We start from the raw sequence: 24,504 nt of genomic DNA, 5'->3' as shown, positions 1-24,504 counted from the left end.
AACAACCTTCAGAACACGGCCAAAGAGCCCAAAAAACCCACAACAACCATTTTAAGCCGGACTTGAGCAGGAATGGCCTTTAAGTAGAGAAAGGGACTGTTCTGCCAACATACTTCAAATGGGGAAGCGCACTCTGCAAAAGTACATGGGGCTACCTTTCCTTTTCAGAGCCCTCTTTCTTTCTCCCCTGTTCTTCTTCAGATCCTTAAACCTCTTCCCATTGCACCTGAACGAGAAGGATCGCAGGCTAAGACTGTGAAGGAAATGCACATTTTCCAGCCAGCACTCTCCTCCCCCAACTCCTGAAACCCTCCCCATCCCTGCCCATCATCAGCACTGAAAAAGCTAGGAAGTCGGCAGGGGTCAAAGGGCGGCTGTTTACACGTCACCAAAGGCCAGCAGGAAAAGAGGCAGGCCAAATAACAACCGCAGCATTTGTTTCATAAAGGAAGTCACAGCCTTCCCTGAGCAGGGCTGTTGACCAGAGGCTTGAATGCAGAGCCTGAAAAGAAAGAGGACTTTTCTATTTCATTATTGAGATTTCAGTGCTTGCCCTACATATTTTTATAGACAAGACAATGACATCCATTCTTGCTTGTGAAACTGCTGGAGAGCTCAGTGGTTTAATTCCAGAGGTTGGGAGTTCAATTTCTACACTTTGGCTCCTTGACACGGGCTCGACTAGATGATCCTTAAGGGTCCCTTCCAGATTCTGCCCTTCAAAGATTATGACGATGACAATGACACTTTTATTATTATTATTATTATTATTATTATTATTATTATTATTATTATTATTATTATTATTATTATTATTATTATTATTATTATTATTATTATTATTATTATTATTATTATTATTTAAAAATTGAGGGGGGGAAATAAGTGTCCTGGACACTTTAGGTTCTTCTGAGGCAAAATATCTGAAGGATATTCAGAGGGACAAAGTTGCTGTTAAATCATCAGGCTCGCACTGTGTTCGAATCCCTGTGCCGGGATTGTTCGCTGTGATGAACTTCACAGACTGAATGGTCAGGCAGTGTTTATACAGCACTCTAAGGGCTTCGTGTGAGCTAATTATTCAATAGAACGTATTTATACGCAGGGAGGTGTATATTCCCAGGTTGGTGTAATGGACAGAGTGATGGATTAAGGGTTCTGAAGACCAGGGTTCGAATCCCTGCCTGGCTGTAAAAATTAACCGGGGGAGTGGTAAAACCAGTGGTTCTTAACCGTGGGTTGCTCAGGTGTTTTTGAACTGCAACTCCCAGAAACCCCGGCCAGCACAGCTGGTGGTGAAAGCTTCTGGGAGTTGCAGTCCAAAAACACCTGAGTAACCCAAGGTAAAGAACCACTGCTTTACAAATCTCATTTACCTTGGAAGCCCTATTAGGGTTGTTGTCAGTCAGTTTCAACTTGATGGCACAGAACACACAGAAGAGTCCACAATCTTCTAAGTTTGGGAGGATAAAATTTTTATATTTTGTTCTAGACCTGGTGGATCTCAAAGGGTAGGGGAGCCTGACTGGGAAGCCAAGAGGGAAGTGGTTGAATCCTGAGAGACGGATCGTCTGTGAACACCCCGAGCTTGTGTGGCTGATGGGCTCACATGCCAGTCCCTCCTGTGTTGCCCTGAGCAAACTGCCCAGTCCCAGATCGGCACAGAAGGAGTGGCAGGATAATTGGGGCTGGGTGGTAAAGCTCCAGAACTTTGGCCAGGAAGAGGATCACTGAGTGGTTTAGGTCTTCAGCTTCAGAGCCAGAGGTTGGGAGTTCGATTCCCCGCTAGGCCTCCTTGACAGGAACTGGACTCGATGACCTTTAGGGTCCCTGTCTTCATGGACAGAACTCTGTAACCCCCCCCAGGTGCTGGGACAAATCAAGGTGCCCTGTTTTTATTTCATGCATTTCAAAATTGTACACAATATATGGAAGCATTGGCACAACAGGAAAAAGACAAGGCTAACGGAGGACTCCGGGGGCAGAGCGAAAACGAGCATGAAGAACATGAAAAAAGGGTTAACCTTATATGTTTAAGATATATGGGTAATGTGGGAGGGACGTGTCTTGTTTCCCCTCCCCCCCCCCCGGCAGTGAACTTCTTTCTGTCACAAAGCTTTTAAACAGATGGGGAAAACTCCAGCTTCCTTCTTCCTGATAGAGTAGTAGAATATACCAGATGGGCGGGATATAAATTGAACAAATAAATAAATAAAAAATAAATACAGAACAGCAACAAAAATGTCTTTTGCTAAGAACCATCCATTTCCTCCCATGAGGTGAGAACTTCAACTTGCTCATGAGCAAACCAAGAGGTGGTTCTCACTTATACTACCTCTAAAGGAGCTATTGGGGGGGGGGGGCATGGTCATAAACACAATATGAAAAAACTACAGACTGAATTGGGATTGTGTATATCAGGGGTCTTCAACCCCCAGTCCGTGGCCCAGTGCTGGTCTGTGGGCTTCCTTTAAGTGGGCTGTGGACATGGATCTCGCCCCCCCTGCAAGCACAAGGGGGCGTGTCACACTCGCAGGTGGGTGTGTCATTCTTGTGGAGGGTTGTGACGCACTTGTGCTCATGCACGCCCACCCACTCTCAAAAGCTGCCTGGCTTCTAATGTCCGCCCAACCAGAGGTGGGAGCAGCAGCGGTGGCACTTACTTGGCGAGCGCGGGATTCCTCCCCGCCTCATATGGGCTGGGTCCTGCCTGCCCCCCCAAAGCACCCAAGTGTCCAGGAGGGGAGCCCTCTCCCTGCCCAACAGTTTTCTCCCTCAGGGGTTTGGCGCCACTGGGGCTTTTGCTTTTAGGTCTCTCTCTCTCTCTCTCTCTCTTCCCCCCCTTATTCTTTGTGGGTCACCTGAGGCTGCTGCTGCTGTCGCCTTGTTCTCTCTGTGGCTGAGGTGAAGGAGAGGCCCTGCTCGCAACTTGGCAGCGCACTTCTCCTTCCTCCCACCTGGCGCTCCTCCGCTCCCTGCCCAGATGTGCCCTTCCCACCCCAGCCCTTTGCAGCCTGCCGCAGAGAGCTGGCGCCTGTCTGTCCATCCGTCTTGCCGGTTTGTCACTTGTTCCCTCCATCTCTCTTCGTTTCCTTTTCCTTTCCCGGTGCTGCTTGTTTGCCGCCGCTGCCGGGACTGAAGAGCCGCGGCCAACAAGGATCAAACAAAAAGGAAAGGAATCTTGATATCTAGTAGAACAGAACAAAGCCTATTTTATATTTGTTTCTTCCATGCAGGCAGAATAGAACATAAAGTGGTGCCTCGCAAGACGATTGCCTCGTGGGATGATTAATCCGCAAGACGATTGGTTTTTGAGATAGTTGTTGCGCTTCACAAGATGATGGGTTCCTATGGATGATTTTCTCAAGGCGATGATTTTTCCCCATTGGAACGCATTAAATAGATTTCAGTGCATTCCAATGGGGTACCACTTTTCACAAGACGATGTTTTCGCAAGACAGCATTTTTCACGGAACAAATTAACATCATCTTGTGAGGCACCACTGTATTTCAAAATATATTGTTATTGTCACCCGGTAGCTGAAAAGAGCATGTGTAGCACCAAAGACTGAAAGGGAGCAGTTTTGCTTCAGTGTGAGTACAATTCTGTCTTCAGGCCCTGATGTAGTTGTTGTATGTAGGACCTGCCATGTACCATAAAGAGCTCTACCATCCATTGCTCCACCATTCTTTCTATTCCTCAGTATATGACTTCTGAATCACCCATCCCCTTCTGCCTAACCAAATGCAGACTGAAAGAGGGGAAAAAGGAAATTCAATTTTTAAGCCAGGAACATTTTACTCCAACACGTCCAATTGAAGAGACAGTGGTCTTCTCATCTCTTTCCTATTAGAGGCTGGATGTCATTGTGGCCATTCTAGCCATGCATGCAACAACTCTAAACAATTATATTTTGTTGTATCCAGACCAATAATTGATTATTCTTCCCGCACTGCTTCTTCCATTCATTTTACCTTTTACCTGTATGATCAGCGGTAACAATTTGTCACAGATTCCTACAAATGTCATCTCCATGTGCAGCTCTTTGAAACTTCTGTTTAAAATTTATAACGGTTCAGCCTTTGGATCTCTATCCTTCATAAGAGAAAGAAGAGAGCTTTTTTTTCTTATGTCCAAATCGGAATGCCATTAGTTTGATGTTTTCTTGATAAATCAGCAATGCTGATCATGTGAGCCCTGTCTCGGTAATTCACCTCTTGCATGATAAGAGGCAGAATCAGTAGGAAATCAGTACTGTGTCAGGCCTGTGATTATTCTTTTAGATATCCTACATTTGGAGGGGGTGGAGATGGAACTTTGCTAGAGGCGGTCAAGACTGCTTTTGGGATGAACTGTGGAGCTGTTGAAAAAGAATGCAAAGGAGAAAATGTAGAGGAGACATGTAAACTGCCTGGAAAGCATTTGAGAATTCTTGCTGTCAAAATATTCCACTGTGGTCCCTTGTTGACTATTGACACTTTGGAAAAAAAAAAGTCCAAAATAAAAATAAATAAATATACAGTAATACTTTGAATTTCCAAAACAGTGTAGATTTATTCACATGATATTTTAAAATTCATGAAATTAATATTCAATATATTCATGAAGGCTTTCCCAGCCGGCATCTTCAGAGCACAGAGTGCTGTCCTCTGAAGATGCCGGCCACAGGGACTGGCAAAACGTTAGGAAGAACATCCTTCAGAACACGGCCAAAGAGCCCGAAAAACCCACAACAACCACTTAATATTCAATGTTTTCCTCCACCACTGTTATTTAATCTCTGCCCACCCACTCCCGAAATAAAGAGACGGACACATGTGTTGGAGTTAATTAGGGCCACACTTTATTGCTTTTAACCTCCAATCACTCTCATCCTGCAGAGGGGACTGGACATCATGTGGATCCCTGGGGCAGGCTCTAGGGGTATCTCTTACCCCCTCTCCAATCCTAAGCGGGTGAGTCCCAAGCCCCTGGTCAGAGCTGTACCCTGAAGAGCTTGTACCCATCTGGCCACAGACTGGGAAGAAAAACCTCCCTATCTGCCATCCGTCCAATTGTCTAGAACTAAGACATGCAATGGATGGGACTATACCTTATTCACCCCTCACCCCAGCAAGTGAAACACTAGATCCTGGTTGCTGTGATGCTGGCTGCAGTAGGACCCCCATGTGCTTTTTGGGAGCTCACTGAAACTCACCTTTTCTTCCGCAGTTTGGCCTATTTAAACGTGACTCAAACCTAGAATACCCCTCAGAATCCCATGGGTAAACAGTGTGGGATAGGCAAAAATACCTCCGCCCACCTTTTATATGCCAATCAGGTGAGACGGACCCAAAATTCCTATCTGGCCCCGAAACGACCACCTCAGCCACACTGGACCCAGGGTGGGCAGGTTAAGTCAAAAGAAAAGGGGCTGGCTGGGGGCAGATGGATCTTATAAGTGCACCAACATCCAGCCCCAGCACCTGCCTATGTCAGATCAGGAGACATGGGAAAAATAGTTCCAAGCCAGCATATGAATCCACACCTGCAGAGGTATACATTGCCCACCAGCAACAGAAATACAGAGATGGACTCAAGTGTTGGAGTTAACTAGGAACACACTTAACTGATTTTAACCCCTCTGTTGAGGAGTGGGTTGGGGGGTATGTTATAAATGGTGTGAGGGATTGGTTAGGGCTCTCGGGCATGTGGGGCATGGAAGGGATGAGGGTAGTGCATAGTGCTGCTTATATAGTGGAATACTTTTTGTCCATGTGGGGCAGAGGAGTCATCATGTGGCATGGTGTTGGATTGGGAGGGGAGGATCTCCTGTGGGGGAGCCATACAGCTGGGAAGAAGGTGGAGTGTGTATGTATAAGAGGCGAGTTGGGTGGGTCTAGAGGTGATGGTTTTTTTTAAAAAAAGTAATAGTATGTCTGGGTATGTGCATATGAAGAGCAATGGTTGGGGGTTGTGGGTAGGAGGAGAAGAGACAAGTTCTGTCAGTTGCTGGAGGGAGGGAGGTGTGGGGAGGGCATGTGATAGTGGATGAATTCAGATGTAGGGGCTGAGTGGGGTGGTGGTGAAGATTTGGCTAAAGAGTGAGATGGAGACGAAATGTGTGAAGTATATATGGGAGAGAGCAGGCCTAGATAGGACCTTGTGTTCCTCCCAAACATTTACTTACGTACCTCTTCTGCCAACAACCTATTTTGTTGTTTAGTCATTTAGTTGTGTCCGTCTCTTCGTGACCCCATGGACCAGAGCACGCCAAGCCCTCCTGTCTTCCATGGCTTCCCGGAGTTGGGTCAAATTCATGTTGGTAGCTCCCTGGAAAAGACAGTGATGTTGGGAAAGTGTGAAGGCAGGAGGAGAAGGGGACGGCAGAGGACGAGATGGTTGGACAGTGTCATCGAAGTGACCAACATGAATTTGACCCAACTCCGGGAGGCAGTGGAAGACAGGATGGCCTGGCACGCTCTGGTCCATGGGGTCACGAAGAGTCAGGCTTGATTAAACAACTAAACAACAACAAGGAAGGAGATTAACCTAATACAATCTAATGAATGCTAGGGATGCAATACACAGATTAATCATGCAGAGTGGGCAAATGTTTCAGAAATGAAACATTTCTGTTTCATTTCCAACAACTTCACCCACGGCTCCATCAGAAAAGGGGGACCCAGAAAAGGATCCCCACAAATGCTACTCTTTCCCATCTGTGTGGGAAGTCTGTTATCGAAATCCAGCTTACATCTGGCTGCCTCCAACGAACCCATTTAACTCAATTCAAAAACAACAGCAACCTCTCAAAAGTACCACATCAACTGACCTCACCACCTTAAACCTACACTACCCAGGCAACGCCTTAATGAAGTTTCCAGAGTTATAGACAAAACAGAAAGCAATCCTGTCCGTTGATACAGAGTACATCTCTACAAACTATGAACCTGAATGGTTGAGAAAGTCAACGGTTAAGCCCAGATGAAAGGTAAATGTGAGTAATTTTGAAAAGCCAAGGTCTTTCTGTCTCACTCTGCTCCCAATGGCTGTTGAGGCAGGAAAGCAGCAAGTGGGCAAAGACCAACTATCAAGACCTTAGAGCAGTGATGTGACCTCAGAGGTCATGTGACACCTCTCATTGTGTCCTAAGTGATATGTCAATAGTTATTTAAATGTCTCTCACACTCTTAAGCCCAACTAAGGCTGCTTGCAACAGTGAAATAAAAGTCTTGTCCTGTGGGTCATAAATACTTCTGCATGGGCTGCTGTCCGGCTGTTTTGTTTTTATTTTTCTTATAAGCTCATAAATGATAAGTAGTATCTCCAAATGAGCATCCATTAACTATCTTAGTTAATGACGTGGAGCTATTTACCTACTCCTTTTTAGGTCAATAGTCAAGAATAGAATATTAGAAGATGTTGGAGAACTAGTTGCCATTCAAAGTACTACTTAAGTCACAGAACCCTGGTCCAAATTCAGAAAATGTTATCACTAAAATAAATCTTTCTTTCTTCTTTTTTATGTTCTGACTTAGGGCACAATCCTAAATAGCCAGGCTGGTCTTAGGCTGGCTGAATCAGAGTCTCACAATTAAGAGAGAGATACCCGCTAAAGGTACAGTGTGCTATTTCCCCCAAATGCAAGTCCTTTTTGCAGCTGCCATGAAACCCATTGCAACACCAGTTTGTGCAGGCTAAACCTCTCCTAGTGCATCTGGTGCAGTCAGAGTGCCCCCATGACATCTGCCTTTCTCTCATTTAAACGTCCACCCAGCACAGGAGGCAGCCAAAGAAAACTTCTGTTTATTGATCTATAGGATGGCGTCACATTACTCCCTCTTCCCCCTGCCCTAACTCATGATTAGTGGCAAAGCTAGTGACTAGAGCTGTGTAAAGCTCTACTTCAGGCAAGAATTCTTAGGCTGTGCTTTCCAGGGATCCTATAGTCTGTTGCCCATCTGACAAAACTCTACCCAATTCTACACGGTTCAAGGCCTGGCCCTTTCACTGTCCATCTTCCTGCTCTCCTTCCTGGTTCGGTAATGTTGAGTTTGCACTTGGACTCTCTCTTCTGTTTTTACTCATGATTGGGCAGCTTGGGTCCCGTCTACAATACTAAATTTGTGGCTTATGATTGGAGGGCCAGCTTGAATCCCTACCACTGTCAATCCACCTGCCCCTTACCTCCTGGTTCATGATTGGGGGACCAATTTGAATCCCTCCAACCCTTGCATCTTAGCTCATGATTGGTGGGGCCAGCTTGTATCCATCCCAGTCATATCTTGCCCACCCCCTACCTCCTGACTAATGATTAGGGTACCAGCCTATATCCATGCCAGTGTCTTCCCAGCCCCCTCAGCCTCATGAGTAAGTTATACATTCACACAGCTCATGATTGGCATACAATGCTTGTCTAATAAAGAAATTTGACTCAGAGTTGTTGTACATAGCATTCTGTTGAGCACGTATCTCTCCTCAGAAGCACCCTTGTATCTTAGACAATGAGTAGACAGACAGCAGAGAGACGTATACAAAGTGCTTTTGTGTAGCTCCGCTACAGCTGATTCATAGCTGCCTGACCAGACCAGCTGCAGGATTCGGGCAGTTCAGTGGCTGCAGTCACACATGGCTGGGTGCTTCTGGAGCTTCACATGTAGCACAGCTGGCTGTTGATTCCAAATCTGGATCAAGGTGAGTGTACTGGTGAAAACTATCCTTGAGCCTCGTCATGAATTCATTTCGGGATTCCGTCGGTTTTTTAACAATCTCAAATGCTCTGTCAAGGTTTCACAGCCTTTGGCACTCCTAGTTTGAGGCCATGAATTACAGCATTTCTTGCTGCTTTCAGCAGGCAGGCCCCAGCAAGCTTATTAGGATTGGGATCAATAACTCGGGTTATGAGAGCTGCTGCTTCAGGCCAATCAACTGTTCCATTGCCATCGGCTATTTGTTGAACCGTATGAATAGTATATCAGGCGTAGGTCTTAGCAAGAGCCTGCCATTTCTCATCTTCGCTTAGGAGGCTGCTCGGAAGAGTGATGAGTAGTAATATCTGTTGGATCAAGTCCAGGTACTTGATGGAATATAGGCCAGAACTAATTTATTTCCCACTGGGAGCTCCATTAAGGGGAGAATTTTCTCCATAGGTTTAGGTGTAAAGCGATCTGGGGGCACTCCCTGTGTGGTTTGTTTAGATCAAGGGTCACCAACCTCCAGTCCGCGGCCCGGTGCCGGTCTGTGGGCATCCGTCAACTGGGCTGCGGACACGGAGCTCCATCACCGCCCGCATACACAGGGGTGCGTGTCGTGCTTGCAGAGGGGCGTGTCAGGCTCACAGGTGGGCGTGTCACACTTTCACAGCTCCCCATTGCCTGGCGGGCTGGCTGGCGGTGCCTGCTACTGGCCGCTTTGTTTTCTCGGACGGAACATTCGTTCCACCTTGTTGGCAGCGGCTCTTTGGCCCCAGCGATGGCTGCAAACAAGCAGCAGCAAGAAAGGAAAAGGGAAGGAAGAGAGTGGGAGGGAACGAGCGACAGACTGTCAAGACTGATGGACGGGCAGGTGCCAGCTCTTCACAGCAGGCTGCAAATAGAAACCGGGGGGGGGGAGTTGGATAGATCCCCATTCTCTGAACAGATAAAAGATAATTATCTATGAACAGATAAAATGTCTGGACAAAATTTATAGGATGCAAAGTCTTTCTTTTATCTGAGCTCCGTATACTTTTAAGCACCTAACCCAGGGCTTTTTTTTTTTTTAAAAAGAGGATTTTTTCCCCTTCAAATGCTCAAATGCACCGTCAAACTGTCCCTCTCCAAAGAAAACCAAACTCAGATCTTCAGACCCAGGATCTCATAGAGAGCAGTGAGAAAGATCTGCAGACGTTTAATGGAGATGAAGAAGAGGAACATCTGGCCAAACAGATGCTTTAATATGGTTTGGGCACTTTGATTTGAGAATGGAAACATAATATTTCCTCACCCTGATATAAACCGTGTCACATTACACTGCCTTTTGTTTAAAATTCGTAATAAACAGATCCATGTAATCCAGTTTTTCTTTATTTCTCCAACTGCACATACTGTGGTTCGCTCTTTTTTTTCTTTTGCTTTGATGGCCCTAAGAAAGAAACTCGGAAGTGGGGAAGAAAAAAAATCAGGGAAGAGAGAACACGGACAGAAAGAGAGCACAAAGAGAAGGAAAAAAATAGATGAACCACCGAGGTTCAAGAGATGTTCACCCCAGGACTTGGGACTTTCAATACCAGAGAGATGACTTCATGGGTCTCTTCCCGAGACCCACCAGGAAGACAGTTAACACAGGAACCGGTGTTCATGGACTTAAAAGACAGAAAGTGCTAGAAGACTATGGGAGCAAACATTTGACAACCCCTTTCCCGTTTATGAAAATTTTATTAATCCCATAAGTTTGGAAGAGTTGTTAATTGTTAATTCTGATGTTTAGAGTTTCCTGGATGATCCAGACATAAATACTGAATGTTCAGAAGAACCTGAGGAGTCTATTCCCACACAACATACCTAAGACGTCCTCCTTGTCAGTCAAACCCACATACACAGTGACACATCCCTTAAATCAGGGGTCCCCAACCCCTGGTCCGCAGCTCGGTGCTGGTCCGTGAGCTTGTTGGAACACAGTTCGAGGAGATGGATCTCCGCCCCTCCCCTGCCATGGTGGGCATGTCACATTCGTGCAGTGGGCATGTCTCGCTCACAGGGGGTGTCACACTCATGCAGGGGCGTGAGCATGACACACGCATCCCCGCGAGCATGGGGGTGCCCCCGTCCCCTGCACACAGAGCATGGGGGTGCCCCCGCCCCCTGCACACCCCCAACTGGTCCGTGGTCCCAAAAATGTTGGGGACTGCTGCCTTAAATACGTCCTGGATGGATTACTGTAACACACTCTACCTGGGGCTGACCTCGGAAAGTGTTTGGATTCCAGAGGGTCCAAATTGCAGCAACCAGATTGCTGACTGTGGTTGGTCACAGCGATCCCATAACCCTCCTGTGACAGTGTGAGACAGAAGGCGAGAGGGATACCCCACACGCCGGAGAGCCATCCCTCCTCCACAACGAGAGTAAGGAGTCGAGAGCCCAGCCAGCCCCAAAACCCACAGAGAAAGCTCAGCAAGGGAGAGAAATAGAGGAATTGAGTGAAGAGATACAGAAAATAATGATGGAGGAGGTTCAGGAGGAAGAGGCGGGGAAGGAGAGGGTGGATTTTAAAGCAGGAACAGGGGAGGTAAAAAAGGAAGGAAGGGCAGTTGCCGCCAGGCTGGAAGGGTGGACAGGGCAGATGGTAAGAGCCTGGGTCCCTTCAGATTTGCCGGGACCATGGAACACGAGTTGTGGAAATCCGTTCCTGTTCGAAGGTTGGAAACCCCTTCCGGACCTGTTGGCAGAAGGAGAAAAGCCTGAGGTTCATGTTATGGACCCTTGTTTATTGTCAAATGCACCAATAAATCTTTTACCTCTTTTGATGCAACAAAAATGTATTGATTTCTTTGAGCCAAACATGGAGCCAAAAGCTGAACCCTCACAGACAGCAGCTCCACTGGCTGCCGATCAGTTACTAGCCACAATTTAAAGTGTTGCTTATGACCTATAAAGCCGTAAACGGCTTGACTCCAAGCTATCTCAAGAACTATGTCTCCCTTTTATGAGCCTGCTCGGGGGTTAAGATCATCAGGAGAGGCCTTTCTCTCGATCACAACAACTTCATGGGTGTCTTCCTGAGATGTGCATCCGATGGGGACACTAGGAGAGGGCCTTCTCTGTGGCTGCTCCCAGACTTTGGAACTCCCTCCCACTGGAGGCCAGGCTGGCCCCAGCTTGGCTCTCGTTCCGCCAGCAGGCAAAAAACCTTTCCCTTCTGGTAATCTTTCCATTTAGACTTGCTTCCTGAGTAGGGTTTTTTAGTTGTTTGTTGTGCCTTGCTGCTTTTGAGTGTGGTTTTAGTGTTGCTTCTGCCTACCATTTTATTTTAAGCATGATGTTTAAAAAATCCTTTCTAGTATTTGTATACCTACTATTTTTAGGTTTATCTACTGTGTTGTCTTGTTAATTATTTAAGCCGTCTTGGGTTCTTTTTAGGGAGGGAGGGGAAAAGCTATTTTAAACAAACAAACAAATGGAAACACACACACAGAGGCCTCCAAAGGACCACCCATGTGTCTATAGGGAGCAAGAAGCCTTACTGGCTTTCTTTCCTGCAGATTTGGTAAAACGCTGGGGTGAGGGAAACTATTGTTTTTCCAGTTTGGCATTAAAAGATCTGTTAGGTCTTTCCTGCAGTAATGCCTACTAATGTGTTTTGTTTTATTTTCCTTTTTTTCGACGCCTAGAGCTCGCTCTCTTCTGTATATGAAAGACTTGCTTTAAAAAAAGTTAAAAAGTTATGCCAGCGCGTTTGCAAATTTTTTTTTGAAAAGGCAGCCCCGCAGAACAGAATCAAGGGGCGCCTTTTCTTGCCGTTTCGTCCCTCCCTCCTCGGCTTTTGGTTCCTTGTTGTCCCTAGTTTGAATTTTTGGGGGGGCGCTTTGTTTAAACAACGCTCAATGCCCTTGCAGTTCCACGCTGCGAGGGTTAATGCCAGCGAGATCGCCCACAAAGGCGATGCCTAGCAAGACCCGTTTCCCGCTTCCTGCCTCCTTTTCCTCCCTCCCCCCACGTGCACTCGCAAAATTCTTCCCCCGCTCCTCCCTCCTACCTGGGGGGGGGGTCTGAGGTGTTCCGTATGATTTAGCTCGGAAGGAAAGGGGCGAAAAGGCAGAATCCCCTTTCTTGGGGCTCCTGGTGAGTGTGCAAGGGTTTTTTTTTGGGGGGGGCGCAGGGGACCCCAAAACATGGAAGCGCCGGCCCGGCTTGCAGCGAGGGAGGAGCGGGAGAAAGGGAAAAAATATATATATACAATTTTTTCCAGGGTGGGCAGAAGGAGTTCATGCCTCTTATTTATGACATTTCAAAACCAGATGAGGAAAAAAAAAGGAGGGGGGAATGCTGAAATAGCCGAGATGTGAAAGCTGGCTGGGCGAAACTAGAGTTGTTTTTTTTCTAGCAGATCACATACTCCAGAGGAGTCAACAGTTGGGATCGCAAGCGCCCCAAAATGCAAATAAATCAAGTGCAATGCAAAGTTGTGTCATTATAACGATCCTTGCATATATCAGCTCACATTTGCCTTCAAGAAATGAATGCAAAATGATCCCCTTTCTGGTCGATCCTTGACTCCCCATGTCCTCATTTTGGGCTGTCTTGCCCTCTTTCGAACCATGGAGCTAGAAGGGATCCTTGGGGTTCCTCAGGGAGGCATCCTGGGGGAATCGAACTCCCCACCTCCCCTCTGGGACAGCCGGTGATGACCACCTTTCTCCCTTCTTGGAACATCAAAAGTGTTTGTGGGGGGGGGGGGGAGGAAGAGACAGGATGGTGCCATCTGGCATCATCCTGTCTCTCCAGCAAAAAGAGGGGGGGGGGAATGAACTGGTGTCTTTGACACCAGTGGAGGACCCAGAAGAGACCCTCTGCTGGTAAAAAAAGTTTAGTGGAAGCTTGCACGACTTGAAGATCCTTTCTCACTCCTCTTTCCCATTCCCATCGGAGTCCCCAAATGCTGCTTCATCCACCCCTCTTTGGTGAGGAGAGTGTGGGACCCTGTAAAAACCAGGGAGAAGGTTTCCCCTTTCCTTCAATATTAAAGTTTGCAGAAAGGGTCACCGCTTCCCTAGACTCCCTGGGCACCAAGGTGTCCCCTTCCTTTATTTCTATCTGAAAACATTTTAAATTGCACCCCAGCCTCTGGAACTCCCCGCCACTGGAGGCCAGGCTGGCCCTATTCATTGCTCTCCTTCCGTGACCAGGTAAAGACCTTTCTCTTCAGGCAAGCCTTTCCTCAGTAAAACAGCTCCCCGTGTGTGGTTTCTGGATTTTTAGTACTGCTTATGTTTTCCATTTTTGTATTTTCCATTTTTCAGTGGCTTGTTTGTGTGTGCGCGCACGTGCATGCCTGTGTGTGTGTACTTTTTATTCTTAGCTTTACTATCACCTTTTAATGATGTAAGATGCCTCTTTAACCATTGTTCTTAGCTTTAAATATTATCTCTTAATGATGTTAACCACCATAGTATATTCATTGTTTTCAGTTTCAAATGTTGTCTTCCCATGTTGCAAGCCGGCCTAGGTCCTTTTCGGGGAGAAAGGCGGTGCTAAAAACAATTTAAATAAAAAAAATAAAATCAAGTCTTTAGAACTTCTGGAGAGCTTGGTCGTTTAGATCTCTGGTGCCAGAGGTTGGGAGTTCGATTTTCCCTCACTGGACCTCCTTGGAACAGGCTAGACTCTATGATCCACAGGGTCCCCTTCCAGCTCTGCAGTTCTAAGATTATTATTATAAGAATTAACCTTTTTCTTCTTCTGCAAGGGGAGTAAATACAACTATTCTTTAAGAATATGCCCTCAGAGGACTCTTTTTCCACAGGACCCCCATTGCAGCATTTTTTAAAAGTAATAGTAGTAGTAGTAATAGTAATAGTAGTAGTGATGATGATGATGATGATGATGATGATGATGATAATAATAATAATAATAATAATAATAACAATAATAACAATAACAATAACAATAACAATAACAATAATAACAATAACAATAACAATAACAATAACAATAATAATAATAATAATAATAATAATAATAATAATAATAATAATAATAATAATAATAATAATAATAATAATAATAATTTTGATACTCTCATGTTCTGTGTTCTTTCCGCCCTGCTCAAGGCAACATCCATGGCTTGCGCAGGTTCCCAGGGTTTGCTCTACCCACTCTGCCATGCTGTCTTTCACTTCTTGATCGTGAGTGAGACAGACTGGTAGACTCAATGTGTGGTTACCAACCCATAGGGTAATTTCAGTTCCAAACAAGGCTCATCTGACTTGGGCCAGGCTGTGTGTCAACAGGATCTCCAAAACACACAGAGCTGTGCTTCTAAACTTACACTCCAACCCCGAGATAAAGTAGGTGGTTGGTCACCATGTGCTTTACAGTGGCCCTCGACTTACAGAATTAATCTGTATTGGAATGATGGCTGCAGGTCAAAGAGTCTGTAGGTTGAGGCTCCATTGACCTACAATGCATTGAAAACCGATTAATCCGTAACCGGCCGTTTTTGTTTTGGTAGGTCGATTCTTCGGCTGCAAGTCGAACCTAAATTTTGTGGCCAAAGAAGTCTGTAATTCGAAAAGTCTGCAAGTGGAGCCGTCTGTAAGTCGAGGGTCCACTGTATGTGGCGGGCAGGGGGGTTCAAGTTTGATTTCATGCAAAATCTCAATTCGTTGAGCAGATCTTTCTGTTAGGGGAAAAGTTCTATTTTATTGAAAGCAGCAATTAAAAAAAGATTAAAAATGAATTTAAAAGGTAACATTCACGGCAAGATTTAAAAAAAAAAAGAAACCACACAAGAAGTCAATACAGCTAAATCAACTTTCTAATATTTACATAATAGAGGACAGCATAGCCTCTGAGCATGAGCTAAGTTGAGTTCTAGGTAGCAGAGCACAACGGCAGCAGGCTAGAGGGTAGTTAAGGACTCCCAAGGAATTCCTGGAGCCCCTTCGTAGTTTCAGAGTTCACCTCCAAAGTGGTTCTCCAGAGTCCACCAAACAGGCTCCAGTCTCTTGAAACTTTTCTAGATTATTTTTCCAGCCTCATTGCAGCTAAAGATGGTTCTCTTATATGGGATGATGACAGAGCTAGCAAAGCGAAGCTGGTTCGGGCGCTTGTTTCTCGGGAGATAAACCAGCAGGCGCTTTGCTCTTAGTAGCTGAGACAGATTCCAAAAGAAATTGCTAAAAAGCAAAGTGCACCGCTTAGGTGCCACCCCATAGTGGTAGACCACTCTCTGGGTGGTTTACAACTGAGTCATGCAGGCTACACATTGCCCACCCCCCACCCCAAGCAAGGTGAGTACTCAGTTTACCAACCTCGGTAGGAGGGAGGGCGGATTCAATCTCAAGCCAGCTACTTGAGCCCAGGATCGATTTCGGGTCCTGAGCAGAGCCTTCACTGCAGTACTGCAGTTTAACTTCCACACCACGATCATGTTCTCCATGGCTTTTCTCAGCCTTATTCAAGAGGCACTCATATTTCTCTGACTTCATAGTTTCTTCAAATGAGTGACATGGTCTCCTTTTTTCCCTGCTTCCAAACAGCCCTGTGAGGTAGGTTAGGCCAGAAGACCACGGGAGACCCAAGGTCTTAGCTGGACAGAGATGAGAACCCAAATTTTCAGACTCGACGCCCGACATTCTTGACAATGACGCCACCCTGGCTCTCTTTCTCCCCCGAAGGACTCGATCACAACTTCCACTAAAGAGGACTTTGCTTGGAATTTTGAAATAGAGAAACCCGTTTCAAGCTGGTTGCCCCAGGTCTTCCTTGCAAGAAGACCAGGCGTGTCGCAGGAATCCTAAATGCTTCTGCTAAGCACTTCTAAGCCCCCGCTCAGCCACTTTCAACTTGGAGGGGTGTATTAGATGCAGATAAGCGGTGCGGTCTCGGATAGATGTCACCTTTTTGCTACCCCATTCCTGCTGCTCTTACCTGAAGAAGGGGGGGGGGAACTCAGGTAACGGCCGAGAGTAAATCCATTTCCCGTGTCATCGTGGAGCCTCTGCTGAGCACCGATCGAAGATGGTGGAGAAAGGCTTGGCGAGTCCCCAAGCGAAAAGAGGCGCTCCCAGCGGCCCCGAGGCTGGCCATCTTTGGGCCTTCCGGGAGGAAAGGGAGCCGAAGACCCTTGGCGTGGACGCCAGCGTCTCAGAGGAACACCGCCAGCTCTTCAGGCGGTTCTCCTACCAGGAGGCCACGAGCCCCCGGGAGGCTTGTGCCCGACTCCACGATCTTTGCCGCCGGTGGCTGAAGCCGGAGAGGCGCACCAAGGCGGAGATGATGGATTTGGTGGTCCTGGAGCAGTTCCTGGCCGTCCTTCCACCGGAGATGGAGAGCTGGGTGCGAGAGTGTGGGGCGGAGACCACATCCCAGGCGGTGGCCCTGGCCGAGGGCTTCCTCTTGAGCCAGGCGGCAGAGAAAAAGCAGGTGGGTGCCTTTCATCTTGAGGATGCCAAAGGTCTGTCCTTAAGACCTAACTTTTAGCTTCCTGTCACAATGTGGCTTTAGGTTTAAGGAAGATCTTCCCGGTAACATTTATGGGAGGGGTGGATCACCCTACAAGTAGAGCCACAGGCACTATCCTGCTTTCCCACAGCTAAATGCGACTCATTTTCCGCATTGAGCTAACCTTTGATTTTTTTTCCCTCTCCTGCCAGGAATAGAGATTTGAAACAGGCCAGAGATCTCGGGGGATTTTGGATCGGAACACTTCCCTCTTTCCTTACTTACCCATTTATTTACTTTTTCAGCATTCCTGCCCAGATCCAGGGCTTGCCCACAGGCCAAATGGTTGGCTCGATGGTGAAAAAAAATAGTCATGCTGGTACCAGGCAAACCTGCCTAGGGAGGCAATCCCAGAGATATGGGGCTGGCCCTACTCTTTTAGAAACCCAGAATGCCCTTCTCTGCTGAAGAGAGACTGGTCGGAAAAATCTTACAGAAGGAGCAGGTGGTGTGGGAAGAGAGAGGCTTTGCTAGGTGTTTGGTTTCCCAATGGTTTGAATGGTTTACAAAGAAGAAAGGTAAAGGTTCCCCGTGACATTTAGTCCAGTCGTGTCTGACTCTAGGGCGCGGCGCTCACCCCCGTTTCCAAGTCATAGAGCCAGCGTTTTGTCCGTAGACAGTTTCCATGGTCATGTGGTCAGTGCGACTTAGACACGGAACGCCGTGACCTTCCCACCGAGGAGGTACCTATTTATCTACTTGCATTTTTTTACATGCTTTTGAATGGCTAGGTTGGCGAGAAGATGAAGAAGAAGTGCTGGCAGCTTACGTTAGGATTGTATTCGGATTTAAAGAGAAGCAAACTTCTTGCATAGCGATGTCCTTGGTTTGTTACGTTTCTGCCTTTTGCTACTCTCTCCCTGCATGGTGGGTCTGATACTTGTTTCTCTCTCAGCCGGTAGCCCAAGCAGCCACCAAATTCCCCGTAGCAAAGAAGGCCTCGCTGGACACCAAGAAGGCAGCAGTGGCAGCACTGGGGTGGATGATGCAAGACAGCCAAGGAGAAGTCACCTCACAAGGTAAAAAGGGCTCGGCGGAGGCTTCTTCCTGATTGACCTTCTATCCTGATTCTTTTTTTAAAATTAGCTTATTTCTACTACCTGAATAAAGCCTGAAATTCCGGGGAGATGGTCACGTTTTTGGAAAGGAGGTGCTTCTGTCTTAATTTTCTGAAAGTGTGAAAATAGAGTTTCCATTGATAGGAGACCAAAACGTGGACTTGAACACACATCCCTATTGGTTTTGTTCACTTCCAGTTATTTATTAATTTTTTTTAAAAAAAGCCTCAACTCCTTTTTGAAATGTATCTGTTTGAGTTAATGGTGTAATGAGAAGAAAGGTGGACAGAGAGTAGCCTTTGTCTTTTAAGGACCTTCGGTGTCCCCGGAGCCCTCCAGGTCCAATTGAGTGAGAACCGTGTACTTTTCAAAAGGTTGGAAGACCATTTAAAGGTAAGGTAAAGGTTCCCCTTGACAATTTTTTTCTCCAGTCGTGTTCGACTCTAGGGGCGGTGCTCATCCCCGTTTCCAAGCCATAGAGCCAGCGTTTTATCCGAAGACAATCTTCCGTGGTCACATGGCCAGTGCGACTTAGACACGGAACGCTGTTACCTTCCCTATTTATCTACCTGCATTTGCATGCTTTCGAACCGCTAGGTTGGCGGGAGCTGGGATAAGCGACAGGCGCTCACTCCGTCGCGTGGATTCAATCTTACGACTGCTTGGTCTTCTGACCCTGCAGCACAGGCTTCTGCGGTTTAGCCCACAGCGCCACCACGTCCAAACATTTAAAACAGGATTAGTGGCATACTCGGGATACTTGACCAGTCTTCCGGTCTGAATCCCAAGTCTGGGTCTACCAGCCCGAGTCTGACGCCTCAAGTCTGAGTCTCGGGTTGATGGTCCCGCTGCCTGGTTGTGTGTGTGTGGTGGGGAGGATTCCCAGACAGCGGGCCTAGAAGGGCAGCTGGGCCTGCTGGTGGCAGCTGATTGTTGGGAGTTGAAAAACACGACGTAGACAAATGGGTCCAAGTCGCGAGTTGAGTCCGGCCTTCCAAAGAAAACCCCCGAGTCAAAGTCCGAATCACATTGCAACTTAAGTCAGACTCGACAGCAAGTCATGACTTCCGAGTCCCTCTTCCTGCTGCACACTCTACAATCAAAACCAATATTTCTGGGGAACTAAGTTTAGTGACCCCCCCAAATGCTTTTTACTTGGAAAATGTTTACAAACAGTTTCAAAAGAGAACTTGGCACACAATATCAAACCAGTGTATTCTCGAAGGCTTTCACGGCCGGGATCTGATGGTGGTTGTGGGTTTTTTGGGCTCTTTGGCGTGTTCCTAACATTTCGCCAGTCTCTGTGGCCGGCATCTTCAGAGGACAGGAGTCAGAACTCTGTCTGTGCTCTGTTGCACTTTGTTGGATAGCTGAGTATTTATAGCTATGGGATCAGCTTTTGTCCTTTTCAGGAGATTGGGTGATTATGGTGATCAGCGTGTTTTTTGTTATGGGTGTATTGTTGTGATAAGGGGGAAAGATGATCTGTCACTGTGATTGATCGGTGTTGTTAGCTGGTCTTTTGTGTTCAGTGATCACTGGTCCTTGTAGTTGGATAGAGTTTCTTGACCTTTTGCCCTGCAATCACCAGTGCATTAAATTCAGACAAGGTGCACAGTTGCTAATGGCTTTGTGTCTTCTTGTGGTCTTTCTCTCACAGGTGGCAGAAGGAAGCAGACTGTCTGTCTTCAGACTTCTTCTATTCCTGGTGGAGCCAAAATGTCGGTCCTGACACCTGCTCAGGTAGGTGGAAGATTCAGTCGGGAGATGGCGTGGGAGGCAACCTGGGGGCTTCACCCCTCTGCTCACCTTGCTAGGTGGAAGCCACTTTTCCTCCTCCTTTGGGTTTCCCATTTTTTCTCTCGACACTACGAGGAGAAATCCTTTCCTTTTCCTTCCAGGATCTGGTGATATTTCAGGATGTGGCTGTGGGCTTTGCAGAAGAAGAGTGGGCTCTGATGGACCTAAACCAAAAAGCTTTGCACAAGGATGTGATGGAGGACATCTCCTGGATGCTGGGCTCGCTTGGTAAATCTTCCTTTTTCTGTGGTTGAATAGATCTTCTTTTGAAAAGTTTTTTTGAACATTGAGCCATTTACAGTGGGGTCTCGACTTACGAACTTAATCCATATTGGAAGGCAGTTCTCAGGTCGAAAAGTTCTTAAGTCGAATCTGCATTTCCCATAGGAATGCATTGAAACCATTTAATCCGTATCTGCTCTTTTCGTCCATAGAAACTAATGGGAAGCTGCTATTCCGCCTTCTGCCATTAGAGGGGGATATATTTTTTCCCTTTTAACCTAAGATGACTTAGCTTTTAAAAAAAGGGGGGGAAAAGAGTTCGTAACTCGAATCTAAGTCCGTAAGTCGAGTCCATATATTCCTATGAGAGTAGTTCGTAAGTCGAAACGTTCGTATGTCGAGCCGTTCGTAAGTCGAGACCCCACTGTAGTTGTATCTCCGACATTTCACATCCTGCTTTTTTCTGGCCTGGTCCGAATCCTTTTTGGGATTAAAACACTGATGTAGTATTTCCCGACTGAACTAAAATCTGAGACGAGACCATTTCCAGACATAACCTAGCCATAAAATGATCGAATCCTCATTTAACTAGCAGCAACAAGACACCTGTATCTCAACTGGCCTCAGCAACAGGAAGAGATCTTTGAATCAGAGAACTGCAGAAAGTCATTGAGTGCAACCCAGTTGTTGTTGTTTAGTTGTGTCCGACCCTTCATGGCCCCATGGACCAGAGCACGCCAGGCTTTCCTGGTTTCCAGTGCCTCCCAGAGTTTGGTCAAATTCATGTTGGTAGTTTTGATGACACTGTCCAACCATCTCATCCTCTGACGTCCCCTTCTCCTCTTGCCTTCACACTTTCCCAACATCAGGGTCTTTTCCAGGGAGTCTTCTCATGAGATGGCCAAAGTATTGGAGCCTCAGCTTCAGGATCTGTCCTTCCAGTGAGCACATAGAGTTCATTTCCTTTAGAATGGATAGGTTTGTTCTCCTTGCAGTCCAGGGGACTCTCAAGATTCTCCTCCAGCACCCCAATTCAAAAGCATCCATTCTTCGGCAGTCAGCCTTCTTTATGGTCCAGCTCTCACTTCCACACATTGCTACTGGAAAAACCATACCTTTGACTATACAGACCTTTGTCAGCAAGGTGAAATCTGTGCTTTTTAAGACGCTGTCTAGGTTTGTCATTGCTTTACTCCCAAGAAGCTGTCGCCATCACTCTTGCAGGCAGCCTGGTTGAGCTTAAGAGTGTGAGAGACATTTAAATAACTATTGACATAGCGCTGAGGACATAATGAGAGGTGTCACCTGACCTCTGAGGTCATATGATTGCTGGAGCAACACTGCTCTAAGGTCTTGATAGTTGGTCTTTGCCCACTTGCTACTTTCCTGCCTCGATAGCCATTGGGAGCAGAGTGAGTTAGAGAGTCCTTGGCTTTTCAAAATTACTTACATTTACCTTTCATCTGGGCTTAACCGTGGACTTTCTCAGCCATTCAGGTTCATAGTTTGTAGACATGTACTCTGTATCAATGGACAGGATTGCTTCCTGTTTTGTCTATAACTCTGGAAACTTCATTAAGGCGTTGCCTGGGTAGTGTAGGTTTAAGGTGGTGAGGTCTGGCAGGGCACTTTTGAGAGGTTGCCGTTCTTTTTGAATGGAGTTAAATGGGTTTGTTAGGGGGCAGCCAGATGTAAGCTGGATTTCGATAACAGAGTTCCCACACAGATGGGAAAGAGTAGCATTTGTGGGGATCCTTTTCTGGGTGCCCCCTTTCTGATGGAGCCGTGGGTGTCATCGTTGGAAACGAAACAGAAATGTTTCATTTCTGAAACATTTGCCCACTCTGCATGATTAATCTGTGTACTTCATCCCTAGCATTTCTTAGATTGTATTCGGTTCATCTCCTTCCTTAGTAACCATAATTAGAAAAAAAGTTTTTGTTTCTGTTGTTCAGAAATGAACAACAGACCTCTTTACATATTTTTTCCGAGTCTGAAGGCTTTCGGAGCTTCGAAAGCTGCACTCACTGTCTCCTGTCCCCGGTGCCCTCTGCCTCCTGTGGACAGGAGACAAGACGGCAGTGGGAGTGGCTTTAAATTTCCTGCCCTTTCCCCCTGCCTTTCGTAGGTCGAAGTTCCGGCCACAAGTCGAACTAAAAATTTGCAGCCGGAGCTTTTCGTACCTCAAAATTTCCGTAAGTAGGGACCTTCGTAAGTCAAGGGTCCACTGTATTTCCTATTTAAAAATGGAAATGCCATTGAGAAAAGAAGTCTTGCTTCTGGCTTGCCTTTTCCTGGTGCTGAATAATGTTACCCTAATATCCATGTTTCAGTAAGGGCATAGTTCCTCTGCTGTGTTCTTTTGCTTTTATATATTCTTCTTCCTCTCCCCCTTCCCCTCCGCCTTCTTGACTGAATCCTTATCTCTGTCAGTCTTCAGACACACCCCATCCGTCCTTTTCCCTCATTTTTGCTCATGCCCGGTATCTGTTTTCTGTCTCCTGTAGCAATGTTTACAATAGAGCCTAACACCAAACATAGGCCATAAATCACTGCATGAGAGATGTAACCACACACCCAAGACTCTTAGGAGCCCATGAATATTTATTTGAGAAAATTCATCCAGTACAGTGGTGCCTCGCTTGACGACGTTAATTCGTTCCAGCGAAATCGCTGTAAAGTGAAAATGTCATCAAGTGAAATAAAAAAGCCAATTGAAATGCATTGAAAACAGTTCAATGCATTCCAATGGGCTGAATACCTGCTCGTCCAGCGCAGATCCTCCATACGGTGGCCATTTTCTGTGCCTGCAAAGCAAGGAATCCGTCCTAGAAAATAGCGGGGGGCCATTTTGAGCAGCCGGCAGCCATTTTGAAAACCCGATAATCAGCTGTTTTGATCGTCGTAATGTGAATTGGTTCCCGAAGCAGGGACCTGATCCTTGCAAAGCGAAAAAAAAACATTTTGCGATCGCAAAAACATAGTCGTTAAGTGGATTTGTTATACGGGGTAATCATTAAGCGGAGCATGACTGTATTTCACTCCCCCCATGTCTGACTAAGTGGATATGATCCACGAAAGCTCACATTAAATTAGAATAGTCTTTAAGGTGCAACATGTTTTAGTTTCTCTTTCTTTGGTTTTGTTTCTTTGCCTGATATGCCTGCCCAGATTAATGTGGCTACCTCTTCTCAAACGGCAATCAGTAACCTGTGTTACTGTGCAGACATAATGTCTTACCCTGTTTCCCCTAAAATAAGACCTAACCTGAAAATAAGCCCTAGTATGATTTTTCAGGATGCTTCTAATATAAACCCCACCCCGAAAATAAGCCCCAGTTAAGTGAAACTCACCATTGTGCAGGAACTAGATGACATGACTGTATTTGAATAAATGTAGATGGTTGTACATAAAAAAAATAAAACAGCCCCTGAATTTACTGTGATTTTGGAGCAAAAATTAATGTAAGACCCGGTCTTATTTTCGGGAAAACATGTTAACACATAAGTTACAGATTATTCACCCTTACTGATCGTGCCTTCGTTTAGATGTTGTGTATCTCTCAAGCCTGGGGTGGCATGAAATTACAGTTCTTTGTCCATTCTGTTGATTTCTCCTACTCACCCGTGCAACGCTTACCATTCACTCTGGTCATGTTCGCCTCCTCCTCAGTCCGCCTCTCAATTGAGAGCTTGTAGGTCTTCCCAGATTTTCCATGCTTCATTAAAGAGGTGGTGTGTGAGGCCTTCCATCCCCATCCTAGGTAGATCTGGCCGCCTTAGGGTCTTCTGCCAATAACTCCAGGTTGCTAGCACAGGTTTTCTTTATTTACCCAGGTGCTTCCGACAGGGGCTCCCTGTCGTCACCTTCCCACACCAGGGAGCTGAGTCCCCCGGACACAGTCAGTTCTATCCTGGTCTCAGTTCTCATTACGTGTTTACGGTCTTTGCCGGAACCAGTTCTGGGGCTCTCAGCCCATCGCCCTGTTCTGCTGTGTCCCCGCTCCCCAAAGAAACAGCATCGTTGACGTCTTCTCTATCTCCTGCAGGCAACACGGTGGCATCGGAAGCCAACCCCAGATCATCTCCTCTTTTGGGCAGAGTGGGAACTTTCAGCCGCCCCTGTTTACCCAACTCCAGACGTACCAAAAATATTCTAAACGGACCAGGTAAGAAGACTGTGACCAAGGAGGGTTTTTTTTTCTTGGTGTGAACCCGGCAAAAATAATTCTAAATGATTA

At 46.4% G+C, this 24,504-nt stretch overlaps 1 protein-coding gene across 1 annotated transcript in view; it reads left to right on the top strand.

Annotated features, from left to right (window-relative positions):
• Nucleotides 1-12,663: 12,663 nt before the first annotated feature.
• The window catches only part of LOC110070383 (uncharacterized), a 36,516-nt gene continuing 24,675 nt past the window's right edge, over nt 12,664-24,504 (top strand). The window contains exons 1-6 of the mRNA XM_078387872.1: nt 12,664-12,801; nt 16,221-17,106; nt 18,080-18,203; nt 19,903-19,985; nt 20,144-20,270; nt 24,313-24,432. Coding sequence (XP_078243998.1) covers nt 16,702-17,106; nt 18,080-18,203; nt 19,903-19,985; nt 20,144-20,270; nt 24,313-24,432 — 859 coding nt within the window. The 5' untranslated portion in view covers nt 12,664-12,801; nt 16,221-16,701. The remainder of the gene's footprint in view (nt 12,802-16,220; nt 17,107-18,079; nt 18,204-19,902; nt 19,986-20,143; nt 20,271-24,312; nt 24,433-24,504) is intronic.

The sequence above is a fragment of the Pogona vitticeps genome, chromosome 2 (assembly GCF_051106095.1).
Source record: "Pogona vitticeps strain Pit_001003342236 chromosome 2, PviZW2.1, whole genome shotgun sequence".
In the NCBI taxonomy this organism is placed as follows: domain Eukaryota; kingdom Metazoa; phylum Chordata; class Lepidosauria; order Squamata; family Agamidae; genus Pogona; species Pogona vitticeps.
The sequence above is the reverse complement of the archived record's forward strand: the minus strand, read 5'-3'. Positions and strand labels throughout refer to the sequence as shown.